At 44.4% G+C, this 17,810-nt stretch overlaps 1 protein-coding gene across 4 annotated transcripts in view; it reads right to left on the bottom strand.

Moving 5' to 3' along the window:
* The window catches only part of LOC124788942 (steroid hormone receptor ERR1-like), a 366,179-nt gene that overhangs the window by 145,988 nt on the left and 202,381 nt on the right, over positions 1–17,810 (bottom strand). For 2 of the 4 annotated variants that reach the window (XM_047256232.1, XM_047256238.1), the window contains exon 2: positions 457–576. In XM_047256232.1, coding sequence (XP_047112188.1) covers positions 457–576 — 120 coding nt within the window. Of the gene's footprint in view, positions 1–456; positions 577–14,909; positions 15,085–17,810 lie in introns of those variants that run through there. The other 2 variants (XM_047256251.1, XM_047256244.1) reach the window with 2 other exon arrangements.

The raw sequence follows: 17,810 nt of genomic DNA, 5'->3' as shown, positions 1-17,810 counted from the left end.
AGGCAGGATTCGAACCTGCGATCGTAGCGGTCAGAAGTTGAGTCCCATAGTGCTCAGAGCCATTTGACCCATTTTTTAAGGAAGAGACGCGGGGCAGGAGAAGTCATGAGCCTCCAGTCGAGACCTGACGTAAGATCTACCAAATACGAGAAGGCTATCGATCTGTCTCAATTTTATTTCAGCAAGCAGCAAAGGTAATTTGAATTGAAACTTCGAGATACTGTACCGACCCAAGTGTCGCCAAATGCAGGTGAACGAGTGCTTGTGGGCTCTGTGTACGAGTCTAGTGTATTTGTACAGATACTACGGTGCAGTTGTTTAGGCTGCTTCGATAGAAAGAAAAGGGAGCGGAAATGCTTGCAGTAGGCCTAATAGAAGTGTAGCGGCGGCGACGAGTGTGCGATATTTACGGCGTGTGGGGCGTCCTGCGGTGGCGGTTGCGGCTGCGGTACTCACGTCGCCGGGCAGCGCCGTCGTGGTGCACGGCGAGTAGAGGCTGCCTCCGCTGTTGGACGGCGAGCACAGCGGTTCCACCTCCTCCTTGACGCGGCCCTCCGCCCGCGACATCATCGTCACCTGCAACACACACCTCACGCTCACTTCTGTCTCTCTTCATCGCAGTTTACGGCAAATGGCGAGTCGGAGCGCGACATAGTCAGGTGTATGTGACAAAAAACACTCTGTCGAGAACTCGCAAGTGGAGGACGCATTCTTAAAGTTAATGGACCGTATCCTCTTACAAGAAGTCACGCCAGGTCAAGGATTTGGCAGCACATACTGGAGAAAACATGAAAACATGAGCCTTTTATGTTCCGTGAATGGCAACATGAAGGGATGCGAAACAGGTCAAGTTGAACATTAACAGGCAGAAGCAGCCACTATTCGTTATCTATATAGGGTAAACTAACAACAAATTATGACTAATGATATACTACTCAGTGTGATGATAATTATAGTAATTACTTCCAGATTACTTCATTATATATTTTGAAGTCCCTCGCCAGGTTTTTCTGTCAGTGTGATCTCAGGAACTATTGTAGGGATTTTGATGCGGTTTTCATCAATAAAATCTACACTGAAGGGCCAAAGAAAGTAGTACACCTGCCTAATGTCGTGTAGGGCTCCCGCGAGCACACAGAAGTACCGCAACACGACGTGGCATGGACTCGACTAATATCTGAAGTAGTGTTGGAGGGAACTGACACAATCAATCCTGCAGGGCTGTCCATAAATCCGTAAGAGTACGAGGGGGTCGAAATCTCTTCTGAACAACACGTTGCAGGGCATCCCAGATATGCTCAGTAATGTTCATATCTGTGGAGTTTGGTGGTCAACGGGAGTTTTTAAACTCAGAAGACTATTCCTTGAGGCACTCTACAGCAATTCTGGACGTGTGGGGTGTCGCACTGCTCTGCTGGAATTGCCCAAGTCCGTGGGAATGCACAATGAGCATGAATGGACGCAGGTAATCAGAAAGGATGCTTACGCACATGTCACCTGTTATAGATGTATCTAGACGTTTCACGAGTCCCATATCATTCCAACTGCACGTGCTCCACACCGTTACAGAGCCTCAACCAGCTTGAATGGTCTCCTGCTGACATGCAGGATCCATGGATTCATGAGATCGTTTCCATACCCGTACACGTCCATCTGCTCGATAGAATTTGAAACGCGACTCGTCAGACCAGGCAACATGTTTCCAGTCATCGACTGTTCAATGTCCGTGTTGACGGGCCCAGACGAGGCGTAAAGCTTTGTGTCGTGCAGTCAAGGGTATACGAGTGGGCCTTCGGCTCCGAACGCCCATATCGATGATGTTTTGTGGAAAGTTTCGCACGCTGACACTTACTGATGACCCAGCATTGACATCTGCAGGAATTTGCGGAAGGGTTGCACTTCTGTCACCTTGAACGATACTCTTCAGTCGTCATTGGTCCCGTTCTTGCAGGATCTTTTTCCGGCCGCAGCGATGGACATTTGATGTTTTATCGGATTCCTGATATTCACGGTATACTCGTGAAATAGTCGTACGGGAAAATCCCCACTTCATCGCTATCTCGGAGGTGCTGTGTCCCATCGCTCGTGCGCCGACTATAACATCACGTCCAAACTTACTTAAATCTTGATAACCTGCCATTGTCGCAGCAGTATTTGAATACGTACGTCTATACCAGTTACTTTGGCGCTTCAGTGTAAGACATTAAAGCGATCCACCACGGAGGAAATATCCGAATGGGAGAAAATCGGTAGATGCGGTGTGCGTATTCGGACAAACAAATGATAACAACTTTAGAAAAATTGAATCACTTATTCAAGAGAAAGAGCTTCACAAACTGAACACGTCAATATGCATTGGTCCACCTCGGGCCTTACCCAAGCATTGCGTTGTTGGAGACCTTGCCCATAATGGCCAAAACGCCCTCAGTTCGGGAGAGATCCGGCGACCTTGCTTACCAAGGCAGGGTTTGGCAAGTTCGGAGACAAGCTGTACAAACTCTCGCCGTGTAGTGCGGGCATTACGTTCTTGAAATGTAAGCCCATGACAGCTTGCAATGAAAGGCAACACAATGGGGCGTAGAATATAGTACCGCTGTGTTGTAAGGGTCCCGCGGATGACAACCACAGGCGTCTAGCTATGAAAAGAAATGTCAACCTAGACTATCACTCCTGGTTGTTGGTCCGTATGGCGGTCGAAAGCCAGGTTCGTATCCCACCACTGTCCAAGGCACCTCCAGACACGTCTTCGTTGGTCATCAGGGCTCAGTTCGAAACGAGACTCATCACTGAAGAGAATTCTACTCCAGTAATGAGATAATAGGTGAAGTCAATTCTACTCTGGTATTGAAAGTCCAGGGCGAAGCCTTGTTACTCCACGATAAACGATAAACGCCCCCCCCCCCCCCCCCCCCCCCGCATTCTGCTACTAGACTGACAAAAAGCACTATACAGGAGTAGGGTTGAGAGCCATTCCACACCCAACTTATTCAACTGATCTTGCGCCGACAGATTTTCAGCTTTTCCTCTCTCTATCGAACAGCCTTAGGTACTTCCTCTCCGGGTGAAAATGCGCTCCGAACATAGCTCGACAAGTTCTTCGCCTCAAAACCACGTGATTTCTACACTCGCGGATTCGAAAAGTTGTCCCAGCGTCGGCAGACTGTTGTAAACAGTGAATGAGAATATATTATTCATGAGTAAAGTCTGTATTATGTGTATATGTTCTGTTTATTAAACTTACGGAAAAATGCTGCAAAGATAGACATTAACTTAATATTTTAGTTTCCCTACTAGGATTTTATTATTTACACAATCAAACGTCAGATCAAGAAAGAAAATTTTTCTTCTTTAGATATGTCAGAAACCAAATTTTTACATAATATATTGCTCTCGCAGTAGAGAAGCCTTTACAGTAACCGAAGTCAGCTGTTCTTAAAAGTCATTTTCAGAAAGATGGCCTAATATTCTCTTGTAAGCTACGTTGTCAGGATATTCATATTGTATACTTCAGTTTTGAAGCCAAACTTGTGGGGTTTGTTCTGACTGTGCTAAGGTAGATATCCAGCACCCCTATTATCTTTATAAGAAACCATAATTTCATCAATTGGATACTCATTTTCTGCATCAAATTTTCGACACCTGCTTACTACAACATTCAGACAGGTTTAATTTTCACCAGCTTGCCCCTAGACTGGCAGAATTATTCGAAACGTAAAGGTATCTGCGGAGTTTCTCGAATCGGTTCGGACTCGTAACACTGGAGTTTTTTCTATAGTTGTAGAGTGAGTCCAGTAATAGCTATACGAAGGCAAATTTATTATATCCATGCAAATTAGCGTGGAAACGAATTTCTCCCTTTCATTTATACTTATATTCAATGATGACGATGTCTGATGCACAGAATATAGATTTCCCTCTTCATAATCAGCTTTATTGCCTCAGAGTCAAATAGTTCTCCGAAATATTGTGAAGGAGCTTCACTACATGATTCACGTAACTCATAAGACAAATCTGAAACCACAATCATAAGTTCTTGGTTCACCCATTAGAACTGACTTGCTGGGTGAGCTCTGTTTTGGTGGAAGGTTCTGGTATCTCACTAATGTTACATAGCTAATGCGGTATACTTCGTCTGTTGTTACTTCATCGTCTTTAGAATAAGTGTCTGGTTATTTTGAATGACATCTGAGGCTAGTAATCCGGATCTTTACTAGTACTTCATTCAGGTGCTTGATAAAAAATTTCGACGCAGCTAGATTGGGCACTCTCCAGAACATCTCCAGCCTCAATAAAATGGCCACGACGAGGCTCGGACTTCATCACTTCCTTTATCACTTCAGACAATTCATTATAAGGAACAATCAAGTCCCATGTCGCTCAACGTCGCTACAAGACTAATGAAGAAGTTTACAAAATTATCGACGAAGCAATCCGAATCATAACTCCTCCCTTAAATTGTCGCACGAACGTATTCTACTGAAATCACTCAACAGGGGAAAAACCACTGGACTTCGTGTGATACCTACACGATTCTACATAGAGTATGCGAAAGAGTTCTCCCCTGTTGTAGTAACAGTAGTGGTTGGTCGTAAGTTGCTAAAGAAGCACGGCATTCTTAGTGATTAGGAAAAAAATGCAGGTCATTCCCTTTTTAAGAAGGGTTGTCGGACAGATCCGCAAAACTATAGGCCTATGTTCCTGGCGTCAGTATGTTGTATACAGTTGATGCCATGTTCCTTAACTTCCAGAAGACTATCGCGACAGTTCCACACTGCCGCCTAAAGAACGAATTACGAGCGTGCTCAATATCACACCAACTGAGTGAATGGTTTGAAGAGCTCCTACGAAACAGAACGATTCTACATAGAGTATGCGAAAGAGTTCTCCCCTGTTGTAGTAACAGTAGTGGTTGGTCGTAAGTTGCTAAAGAAGCACGGCATTCTTAGTGATAAGGAAAAAAATGCAGGTCATTCCCTTTTTAAGAAGGGTTGTCGGACAGATCCGCAAAACTATAGGCCTATGTTCCTGGCGTCAGTATGTTGTATACAGTTGATGCCATGTTCCTTGACTTCCAGAAGACTATCGCGACAGTTCCACACTGCCGCCTAAAGAACGAATTACGAGCGTGCGCAATATCACACCAACTAAGTGAATGGTTTGAAGAGCTCCTACGAAACAGAACACACAATGTCATCCTTAACTGGGAGTAACTTTCACACGCAAAAGCAATTTCGAACGTGCCCCAGGCGAGCGTTATAGGGCCATTGCTTTTCATGATATACATATAAATGACCTAGTAGATAACGTCTCAAGTACCACGAGGCTTTTCGCGGATGATGCTTTTGTATATAGAAAAGTTGCAAATTCAGAAAATTGCAGCGAAATAATAAATAAAATGTTCCGGGCTATTATGCCGCGGTCGAACGGATTTCTGCGAACAAAAATCAAAATATTTGGTTCCGGTACGTGGATGATACGTTTGTTTTGTGGCGACATGGCAGGGAGGAACTGGATCGTTTCCACAGACTTCTCAACGGGATCAATCCGAAGATTCAGTTAACCACGGAGAAGGAGGCAAGCGGGAGATTGAATTTTCTTACGTGCTAGTTTTCAACAAAGAAGATGGTAGCTTGCTCCACACGATTTACCGAAAACACACGCACACAGATCATTACCCACACCGGGATTCGAACCACAACCCACAACAAAATCGAGGCATCATGAAAACGTTGGCGAATAGGACAAGGAAAATCTGCTAACCAGGACTGCTTAACGCAGAATTAAAACATCTCACTAATGCATTGCTCAATAACGGTTATTCGTTCGCTGTATGTTGTTCTTAGCTTAAGTTAGATTAAGTAGTGCGTAAGCCTATGGACCGATGACCTCAGGAGTTTAGTCCCATAGGAACTTACCAAAAATTTCCAATTGTTCACTGAAGCGAAAAAAGCGCTAAGACCACCGCGTAGAAATCATGGCGATGGTCATTACGGACGTTACTGATCGCGTAGGAAAACTCGTGAAAATGAGAAACATCGCAATAATCGACACACCCACGCAGAAGATAAAAGATCACCTAAAATCGGCCAAGGATGCTCGCCAACCTCTGGAGAAAGCTGGAATTTATAGAATTCCTGTAGGTGTGTGGAGGTGTACGTGGGTACTAAGAAAAGAATGGTCAAAATACGGCACTCAGAGCACAAGGTCAATTACAGAAGAGGGGAGACTGACGGATCAGCTGTTGGCGGAACATGCTTTGCAGCCAGGAGACCATCGCATTTATTTTGTCAGCCGGGGGGGGGGGGGGGGGGCGGGAGGGGGGGGGCTGGTCTAGGCGCCTTGCCAAGGGTCGCGCGGCTCCCCCCGTCGGAGATTCCAGTCTTCCCTCGGACATGAGTGTGTGTGTTGTCTTTAGCGTAAGTCAGATTAAGTAGTGTGTAAGCCTAGGGACCGATGACCTCAGCAGTTTGGTCCCATAGGAATTTACCACAAATATCAATTCATTTTGACAGGACCCAACTATTGGCAGCCACAAGTGGATATCATGAAAGGTTTTACAGAGAGGCCAAGAAATTTTGAAACACCCCAGCAATTTCAATACGAAGGACGAGGGTGTGAAACTGAATGACATTTGGATTCCAGAGCTGAAAAAGAGGTATATTAGTCTTCCACCACACAGAAATAATCGCAGATAAAGCTGATGCCAGACAGATTCATTGAAAGAATCCTCAGGAAGTGTAGTCCATCGAAAAAGAAAGTACCGTAGAAAACTCTCGTTCGACCAGTACTGTAACATCGTTCGTCAGACGGATAGAGGAAATTAAGAAGATCCAAAGAAGAATAGCGCATTTCGTATAACAGTTTCGTTTAGTAAACTCAGCCAACTTCAGTGGCACATGCTATATTGCATTTCCTACAACTCCAGTGGCACACGCTATACAGCTTTTCCTACATACATCTCGCAAGAAGACCATGAAGGTGAAGTTAGAGAGATTCGGGTTCACGCGGAGGCTTACCAACAATCGCTCTTCCTACAGATCATTCGCGTCTGGAACAGGAAAGGGGGGAAGTGAAAGTGGTACGAAGATTATCCTCCACCAAACACTTTAAGGTGGCTTGCGGAGTACAGATGTAGATGCTCCGCAAGATGTCAAGAACGACATGGACACGTATAGACGTCTGTGTTATGCACGATCGTGCTCATACAGAGCAGGTGGATACAGGTCTAAGTAATTGAAAATATTCTATTTTGACGCAGGGGTACGGAAACTTCTCAGACACGCTGTGTAGTAGTCTTATACTATTGTTACCCATTACAGCAGTACTGACTTCCACACAGTTATCGACACGCACCACTTGGGTGTCTAATGGCGAGTGTGAGGCGCTTGTCCAATAATAAGATTTTACTACAGGGAGCTGGACGGTTTGATCCCTGGGGATCTGTTGTATATCCTATATCACCACGCAATAGCATCAATTCCTATAATGATATTCTGTATGCCACCGGCGGAGGGCCATACACTTACTAGGGCACGCAACATTTTACACTCTAAGACACAAAAACGACCACACGAAGGAATTATCCGAATGGGGCGGAAGTCGGTAGATATACACTGATCAGCCAGAACATTATGACCACCGACGTACTATCGACGTAAATTCGTCATGGCTATAGCAGCGTCACCTGGCGAAGAATGAATGCTTGTCAGGCTCGCGTCGGTGGGTGTAGTGTCAGTGAGCTTGCTGTCCGTGTGTAGAACGGGGAAGGCGCACCATCTACCTGAGTTTGGTCGAGGGGAGGTTGTGATGGCTCGGAGGCTCTGCACGACTATTTCGGAAACTGCACGTCTTGTCGGTTGTTCGAGGAATGCTGTGGTGTCTTCAACATGTGACAAAACCAACGTGAAAACGCATCCAGACGTCATGGTGTTGGCTGATCACACCTCGTTACAGATGTCGGACGTCGTAGGCTGGACAGGCGGCGAAATGTGGCGGAATTAACATCAGACTTAAATGCTGGGCAGAATACAAGTGTGTCTGAACAAACAGTGCACCGAACACTCCTAAAGATCGGCCTCTGTAGCTGACGACCCATGCATGTGCAAAAGTTAACATCACGACATCGACAACTACGAGGGCGGCGGCTCCGTTATGCTCTGGGGAACATAGACGTGGGCATTCACGGATCCAGTGGCGCCCGTGAAAGGCACCAGGAGTATCCTGCACTGGTTGCAGACTACGTACATCCCTTCATGACGATTATGTTTCCCGACGGCAGCGACATTTTTCAGCAAGATAAAGCGGCAAGTCACAAGGCCTGGAGTGTGATGCAGTGGTTCAAGGAATACAGCGGCGAGTTGCAGTTGATGTGCTGGCCCCCAACTCGTCCGATCTGAAACCGATCAAACTCATCTGGGATGTGATAGAATGTGGCGTTAGAGTGCATCGCCCCCTACCCAGAATTTATGGGAATTGAGTAACTTGTGCGCGCAGGTGACTTGTGTGCGACCCACCAAGGCCTCATGGCTTCCATGCCACGACATACCGGCTTTAAGATAGGTGGTCATAACATTCTGGCTGATCAGCGTAAATGTGGCAGCAAACAAATGATTACAATTTTAGAAAAATTGTACGATTTATTCAAGAAAAAGGGCTTCACAAATTGAGGAAGCCAATACCGCGTTGGTGCACCTCTGGCCCTTATGCCAGCAGTTATTCGACTTGGCACTGATTGATAGTGTTGTTGGATGTCCTCCTGAGAGATATCGTGCCAAAGTGTTGCCAATTGGCGATTTAGATCGTCAAAATCCTGAGCTTGTTGGAGGTTTCTGCCCATAAAAAGTTCTCAACTGGGGAGAGGTGTGGCTACCTTGCTGGCCGATGTAGGGTTCAGCAAGCACGAAGACAAGCAGTAGAAACTCTCGCCATGTGGGGGCGGATATTATGCCGAAATTTAAATCCAGGATTGCTTGTCACAAAGGAGAACAAAATGGGGCTTAAAATATCGTCGACGTACCGCTATGCTCTTACATCTTACGGTGCCGCAGATGACAACCAAAGCGGTCCTGCTATGATACGAAAAGTCGCTGTAAACCATCACTACCGATTGTCGGGCTGTATAGCGGGTGACAGTCAGGCTGGTATCCCACCACTGTCCGACGCATCGTCTCCAGATGCGTCTTTGCCAATTCTACTTCAGTCAATCAGATTCCAGGCCGAAGGCCTGCTTGAAGAAGCCTCAAACAACGGTGGCATACCAACCTGACTGTCGCCGCCATACGGCCAGACGAATAGGAATGACGTTCTGGTGTGCCATTCCTTTTCAAAGCTGGATCCCTTTGGTAGTCATCTGCGGTACCCTTGCAGCACAGCGGTCTGTCGACAATATTCTACGCCCCGTCTTGTTGCCGTTCTTAGCAAGCCATCCTGGGCTGACATATCAGCAAGATAATGCCTTCTGGCACACAGCGAGAGTTTCTGCTGCTTGTCTTCCAGACCCTACCTTGGGCAGCAAGGTCGCCAAATCTATCTCCGGTTGGGAACGTTTGGAGCCTTCCAACTAGCTCAGGATTTTCATGATCTAACAATTCAGTTGGACAGAATTTGGCACGATATCACTCAGGAGGACATCCAACAGCCGGCCGAAGTGGCCGAGCAGTTCTAGGCGCTTCAGTCTGGAACCGCGCGACCGCTACGGTCGCAGGTTCGAATCCTGCCTCGGGCATGGATGTGTATGATGTCCTTAGGTTAGTTAGGTTTAAGTAGTTCTAAGTTCTAGGGGACTGATGACCTCAGATGTTAAGTCCCATAGTGCTCAGAGCCATCTGAACCATTTGACATCCAACAACTCTATCAGTACATCTACATCTACATTTATACTCCGCAAGCCACCCAACGGTGTGTGGCGGAGGGCACTTTACGTGCCACTGTCATTACCTCCCTTTCCTGTTCCAGTCGCGTATGTTTCGCGGAAAGAACGACTGCCGGAAAGCCTCCGTGCGCGCTCGAAAGTCTCTAATTTTACACTCGTCATCTCTTCGGGAGGTATAGGTAGGGGGAAGCAATATATTCGATACCTCATCCAGAAACGCACCCTCTCGAAACCTGGACAGCAAGCTACAACGCGATGCAGAGCGCCTCTCTTGCAGAGTCTGCCACTTGAGTTTGCTAAACATCTCCGTAACGCTGTCACGCTTACCAAATAACCCTGTGACGAAACGCGCCGCTCTTCTTTGGATCTTCTCTATCTCCTCCGCCAACCCGACCTGGTACGGATCCCACACTGATGAGCAATACTCAAGTATAGGTCGAACGAGTGTTTTGTAAGCCATCTCCTTTGTTGATGGACTACATTTTCTAAGGACTTTCCCAATGAATCTCAACCTGGTGCCGGCCTTACCAACAATTAATTTTATATGACCATTCCACTTCAAATCGATTCGCACGCATAATCCCAGGTATTTTACAGAAGTAACTGCTACCAGTGTTTGTTCCGCTATCATATAATCATACAATAAAGGATATAATTGATTGCATAAGGGTCAGAGGTGGACCAACGCATTATTGGCTTGCAAATTCGTGATGTTCCTTCTTTTGAATAAATCAATTTTTAAATTGTAATCATTTGTTTGTCTGTACATGTACGCCACATCTACCGATTTCCGTTCCATTCGGATAATTCCTTCGTGGTTCGTCCTTCTTTGTCTTAAGAGTTAGGCCGTATACCTCATTGTTGCGTGGATCCCTTAAGGTTCTAGAACTCACGGAGAGTGCACGTTCGTTTCACTGGAGACGTGAGGTGGCACGGTGACACAGAGTGGTGAGCGCTGCGAGCTCTGTGGCCTGGCAGGCAGCGCAGCACGCTACCGCCTCAGTCGCGGCCTGCCCGCGGCCAAGGCCAAGGCCGTTCGCCTTCCTCCTGCCAGCCGGTTTCACGCGAGCAACACGCTCAGCCCACGATATACGAGCAGCTATCGGGCTTCACTCCACGTTACCCACTTCGGCGGCGACGATCCAAAACTAAGCTCTGCAGAAATTTCTTGCATATAAACGTCCAATAACGACCTTTCGTAACTATTAATTAGAACTTTAGATTCTAATACCTAGTATTTGTACACTTGCTTCTGTATCCAAGGTCGCTAATTCACGCTAGTGCAGTGCAGGTTGAAACCGGGGAAGGTCGGTGCGAATCCTGGTAGTGGGTGGAATTTCCATCAGTAAGATTTGGCCGGGAGGAGGTAGCGTGGAATTTCTGAGCTGTAGGAGGTGCGTCAGTGTCCTCGGATAGCTCCCAAATCTAGTTGCATGTTTCATAGTTAGAGCATGTGCCACTGTTGGTGTTGATCCATCTGTCGGGCGAAGACGTTAACTCGGCGGCTCCCTTGATTTTATCGTGAGGATGAAGTTAATTCGTAACAACAGGAACAGAACTACAACCATACATCATAGTCATCCATTCGATGCAACAGATTGAAAATCTCTTTATTATTCGTCTACGAGTAGGTGGCTATACGGCAAGCTACTGTAGCAGTTTTCTAATTTCCTGTGCTCAATTGTTATGCAGCCTATGTGTCTCAGCTGAGGTGTTACTGAGAACACTAGAACTGATTCTGCCAATTATGTTAAAGCTCAACCAATCGATTAAATCTTCTGAAGTAAGAGAGTAAAGAAATGGAAAGCCATCCTTCGACATTTTCTGTTCTAGAATGCGTGAGACGGCACTTTTGGAAGGCAGTATCAACTTCGGATTTGCCTAATGGCGAAATGATTTTCTGCTTGTCGAAGACGTACGTTTTCTTAAGATGGTAGACCAGAGTGACGCTCGGTTTTGGAACCGGTATTAACGATTTGTCCAATAAAATAACAAACATATTACAACATTGACTTTCGTTAGACCTTCATTGCACACCTTTGAGGTTGTTTAATGGATTTTTTTAAAGTAAAAAACTTGCACGCACTGGACACTATACGGCATCGACGAATGGCCTTCGCGGAGTGCGAGGGCAGTTGGTGGGAGCTCTGAACACCACAATTTTCAATCTAAATCAAAACCTCAAAAACTGCTTTGAAAGTGATGACACTGTCTAACGTAGAACGTAGGGATATTTAAAAAAAAGTTTTTAAACAAAATGACGACATGGTGAAATAAGTCAGTTTTTCGACAAAAAAAGTCGTTTTAAAAACGGTGCTTCAAAAATTGAAATTAAAATATGTCGCAAAGATTCTACGTACTACAGTAGATAAAACGCGCCGACTCACAAGTTTGGCTCTGAGCACTATGGGACTTAACATCTATGGTCATCAGTCCCTAGAACTTAGAACTACTTAAATCTAACTAACCTAAGGACATCACACAACACCCAGTCATCACGAGGCAGAGAAAATCCCTGACCCCGCCGGGAATCGAACCCGGGAACCCGTGCGTGGGAAGCGAGAACGCTGCCGCACGACCACGAGTTGCGGACACTCACAAGTTACAAGAAGGTATAGTGTGATTGCATCTATATTTCCATGAGTTATAGCTCCAACTTGAAAAACATTGGTTTGAAAACACAAGCGTTTAAAGTTTCAACTTGTATTTTTTAATCTTGAAATTAAACAAATCTTTAATTGGTAATGCAAGCACCGTATATTTGACCTTTTTTTCGCCCATGTCGGAACACTCTCCTTTTGACGATATTATATCGATTAATATGTTTCCGTTTGCTAATGAAAGCGTGTTTTGCACGATTGGGATTACGTTTCGAACCTTTTCTATCGGTATAAATAGACTTGTTTGTCGTTTTCAAGCACTCATGTTTGAGTTCGTATAAAAAACAAGCAAAGTGACAAGTTAACCAGACGCAAGACGAGCACATGCTTTTACCAAAAGAGTGATGCTATGAAGAGAAGCCTTGTTGAGAATAGTACTTTAGTTGGTACTAGACAGTACTTAACACAACAGTCTTTCATCAGCCTGCACCAATAATCAGTGGGCTCTCTCCTGCTATGATAGACTGACAGATTTTGTAAGATACTGATCACTTTATCTTGGAATATATCTTTGTAAAATGAAAACACAGACGCAGAGATCCAAAATAATCTCAGATGCAGCAGTGCTGCCTTCATACAACTTGTATAAATATTAAAAGCGTTCAAATGAAGTAGTATATCTAGACAGCCACGGAGACACTTAACAACTTCAAGGTTCTGAGACTTGGACCACTTAGAGAAAGCATATGATGAATACTATGCAAATATTGATTCATGTTATACAAGAGGCATTCGAAGGTATCCTATCCTCTTTTTGGGTGTACCTGCACAACCTGGATATTACTAATTACGACTGGTTCTAACATGGCTCAAATGATATTTGTGCTTACTAATTCTTGCTAAATACGAAGTGTCATGCATTCTACTCATCCAGGCTAAAGGCGAAAAACTAAACATCATTGAAACACTCCAAATATACAAACGCCGAAGACAACAAACGGAGTCCATTCGAAATGATAACACACACACACACACACACACACACACACACACACTTCGTGACATAATTATTTCATATGCTATGTGTTTTGTTTTGCAATGTGTTTTTCGCAGGTATTACATTTTACATGCCACCCTTGATCCTTTCAGTGTTTACAAAGTGTGATGTTGATATGTGATATAACATGACAGGAAAAGCAGCTTGTGGACGCTGGAGCTGGAGTTATTTTTATTTTTGCTTTCACATTTATATATTCGTTTAAGCTTTCAGTGCAAGACCTCCACGTAACTAATTATAAGCTATGTTCATTCTACAAGACAGTGTCGTCAGAACTTAAACCAAAGTCATAATACAACACATACATGCTGTAATAATCCACATAAATCTACTTGATAATGTAGATTTCAACTACTGAAACGCGTCGTGGAAATTAATAAATAGTGATGGGTAACAGTAAACTAGTTGTTTCATGCGATCGCGTTATTGCTAAATATATCTGGTCTAACAATAACTAAATATTATTATTAAGTGCTAGGCGTCCTGCTTGCTCACATTATTCGCTTCTTTTCTGTTCTCATTTTGTCGTATAGGTACTCTGTGTTAAGCCTTATTTAAAAACTAGCGACCTGCTCTGGCTTGCACGGATAGCACTAAGTGTCTATGGCCGGACGACTTTCCGTCGTAGGGGTAGTATATTATATACACAAAACTTCCCCCTGAATCAGTCTGTCTATTAGTGAAAATCTTATCAAAATTTATAGTGCTTCCTGAAATTAAGGCTTCACTGAAAAACGCGGCGGGGTACTTTAATTCATATAACATATACCGAAAACGCATACGAGTATTTGAAAAAAATTGATTGATTAATAAAGACAGTTGTCTTCCCGATATTTGCGGGCATTGGTTTTCTTCCTAGATTATTTCTTTCCATTTCGTACGGGGTTTATTGTTTTCGTAATTTGACAAATTTATTTTGTCTTTGTCTCTGGATGTCAGTGGTCTTTCAATCCAATGGAGGCAAGTCTTGTGCACCATCTGTCGTCTGTGAATCACGTAAACTTTGTTACGTGTGTCATCGTTTTTTAACTGTTTGTCATTATATTTTAACTGTTTGCGTATCATATTTTCTAAGGCGCCAGCCGTTTGCCGAAACTAGACAATATAAGGCTGCCTGAAACCCATCCTCAGCGGCAGATGTACCAGACCAACGGACACTACCCACCGCTAGGATTCACGATTCTTGCCGCGGAAGATTCACGGTTTCTGTAATGGAAGCCAGCGCGCAGCGAAGTGGGCTATGCGGCCAGTCAGGATTTCGCCTACATTATGCATTCCTAAACTGGAAATTTATTACGATCTCACTGTAAGCTATTTAGATTTCTGCACAACATTTTGTATTATGTTGTAAGAGAGGCAAAAACAGGTTGTGTGCACTTACCGTGCACGCAGCAATACAAAGGTTTTACTCAGTCGCCATCAGGGTGAACGTGAACAGCAGAAAAACATGGCTCCCACTATCGGCACTCACTTTTCTCAGAACCACAAGTTTCCGTAGCAAGAACCGCATTGTCGGTAGATCCCACTCCGAAACACAGCGGAAACTGTACTCAAAAAGACTGGCCCCCGGCACCATGCACGCAGCACATGTCAGTTGTTTATCAAGCTGTTCTGCCAGCCAAGTGACGCCCGCGCGACTCAGCGTTGATAGAACGTAATCAGCTGACCCGATAGCTTCCGACGACTGCCCACTCCGCACAAGGCCATGTCTGACTGGTTGATCATATTTATGTAGTTTACTTCTCCACAGGGTGCATTTTATGAGTGAAATACACAAGGTATCCTCCTGGATTCGAATGGAACGATAAAGACATCGAAGTTGACATTATAAACTAGCTAGTCAGAAAATGATATGGCCGTAGGTCAGTCTTCGACAAGGTTTCTTATAGTACAAGTACTCAACCTGCACCACCGGTAAAAAGTTATCAAACTAGGAGTAACAATATTTGAGTATATGAAACGATAACAAGATGGGGAGACGATATTCTTTGCAGAATATATAGCGGGTTTCAAACCTCTAGGGTCATAGCTACGCTACCCAGTTACCCAAACTGAGTATTTTGAGATACGGAACAGATTCAGAAGTAATATTTCAGACGGTATGTGGTCCATAATGAGTAATGCGTGTAAGGCAGATGTTTTTAAGCCTCGTATGTTTCCTTATACACGACTGCTTGCCGCAGCAGTGTTGGTGGCGCTACCTTTAAAATCAATACACTATCGTCTGCGATGCCTCTGTCTGTGGTGAAATTTGCCGCCGTTTACCGTTTATGGCTTTCTGTCGAAGTAGGACATTCATCGTTGCAGAAATTTGTATACATACATTTAATGCATGGTGCAACACGATGCACGGCCAGGAAAGACGAAAAAATGGCCGCGCGGGCTTAGCCGAGCGGTCTTGGGCGCTGCATTCATGGACTGTGAGGCTGGTGCCGGCGCAGGTTCGAGTCCTCCCTCGGGCATGGGCGTGTGTTTGTCCTTAGGATAATTTAGGTTAAGTAGTGTGTAAGCTTAGGGACTGATGACCTTAGCAGTTAAGTCCCATAAGATTTCACAACATTTGAACATTTTTTTGAACGAAAAAATGTACAGAGAAAAGTTTCGCAACAGGCGTAATCCTAGCTGGAAGGAATGTATCACCGTGGATATAAACGTACAAGAAACTGCGCCGTTCAAGTTTCAGAGATCTGGTCAAGGTTATTGAAAAAGAATTATTTGCAAAGTAGAATCTGTCTTGGAAGCTGAACTTTATTCAACACAACTAGTTTTGGGTATGGCCCATTTTCACTATCTATAACAGATGTGGACACATCGTTCTCACCTCATCACACATGCGACTTTTGCATGACAAGACGAAAACGCTGTATCCACACCTGTTACAGATATACTTGAAAATGAACTATGCCCAAAATTAGTTTTGCTGAATAAAGTTCAGTTTTAAACTACAGCCCGGTGGAAAAATGTCTTTCCTGAAATTTATCAAGACTGTGCTGCCCACACAGAAGAAAATCGCAAGTAATTTTGAATCTAGAATTCAGTTCCGTCTACGGATTTCGTTGTGGTGCGTGGATTATGGCTGGCAGTCATCACTTTGAACATTTGCTACGAACTTAACTTTTCGTTATGAGATTTAAATCAGTAATGGGACCAAAACTACTAAATATTGCGTTCCGGCTCTTGGCTCCTTATCTCAGAGTAATTACAATCATCTGTGAGCTCTGTAATTTTGATCTTAAAGGCTTGGGACACGCTGCATGTTGTATTGATCATTCGTGAGCAGTCAAACATCAACAGCTGTCTTTTCTGGCGGTTGCTATTCCCAATGAGGCAGCAGAATACAACAGACGGACCGACTCATTTTAACTTAACTCGGGAGGAACGGGGACAAATTAGTGCCTTTCGGTCTCTCTAGACTGTTCTCTGATGAAACAATACGAAGTATCTGTTCGCAAAACGCATATCTCTGGGTTCGGCCTGCAGTGTGGAACAGAGTTAACCTGTCACAAACTACCAATACTTGCAGAGATTCGGTCATGAATAACCCAGTTGTGACACTTCTTTACACAGACATTACAGCATGTCTACTAAACAGTTGTACTATCTGGATTGGGATAGGATGCGCACTTGAAGAGGTGAGGCAGGGGCGTAAAACACTGGACTCGCATTCGGGATGGCAGCAAACCGAATCGGCGTCGAGCCATCCAGATTTAGGTTTTTTTCGTGTTTGCCCTAAATAGCTCACCGTAAATGGTCCCTTTGAAAATGCGATCGGTTTGTTTCCCAACAGCTCTCCAATCTGATCTTGTGCTCCGTTTCTAGTAGGCTTTTCGTTGACGGGATGTCAAAAAAATGTTCAAATGTGTGTGAGTTCTTAAGGGACCAAACTGCAGAGGTCATCGGTCCCTAGACTTACACAATACTTAAACTAACCTATGCTAAGAACAACACACACACCCATGCCCACGGGATGTCATATAGCAATATTTTTTTCCTTCCTCCTGTGAGGAGCACATTACGTCCTACCAACGGGGATACTTAATGCAAACAAAAACAGGGAAACATCATTGGCTCAATTTTATTTGGTTCGCGGTTGTATGTTACAGAAAAAAAGCCAATTACACTTCGAAAATCATTTACAAAATTTCAGGCGTTAGCTTTCCAAATTCCCATACGTATTTCTTTCGTAGCGATCGCTTAGGCAATAATTACTACAGAGACACACAAATATCGGCGTTGTTATTCTGTCATCTTCCAACATGAATGAAACGGGAAGAATACTCGC

Source organism: Schistocerca piceifrons, chromosome 1 (assembly GCF_021461385.2).
Source record: "Schistocerca piceifrons isolate TAMUIC-IGC-003096 chromosome 1, iqSchPice1.1, whole genome shotgun sequence".
NCBI classification, from domain to species: domain Eukaryota; kingdom Metazoa; phylum Arthropoda; class Insecta; order Orthoptera; family Acrididae; genus Schistocerca; species Schistocerca piceifrons.
Note: the sequence above shows the minus strand (reverse complement) of the source record. Positions and strands in the feature narration are given on the sequence as shown.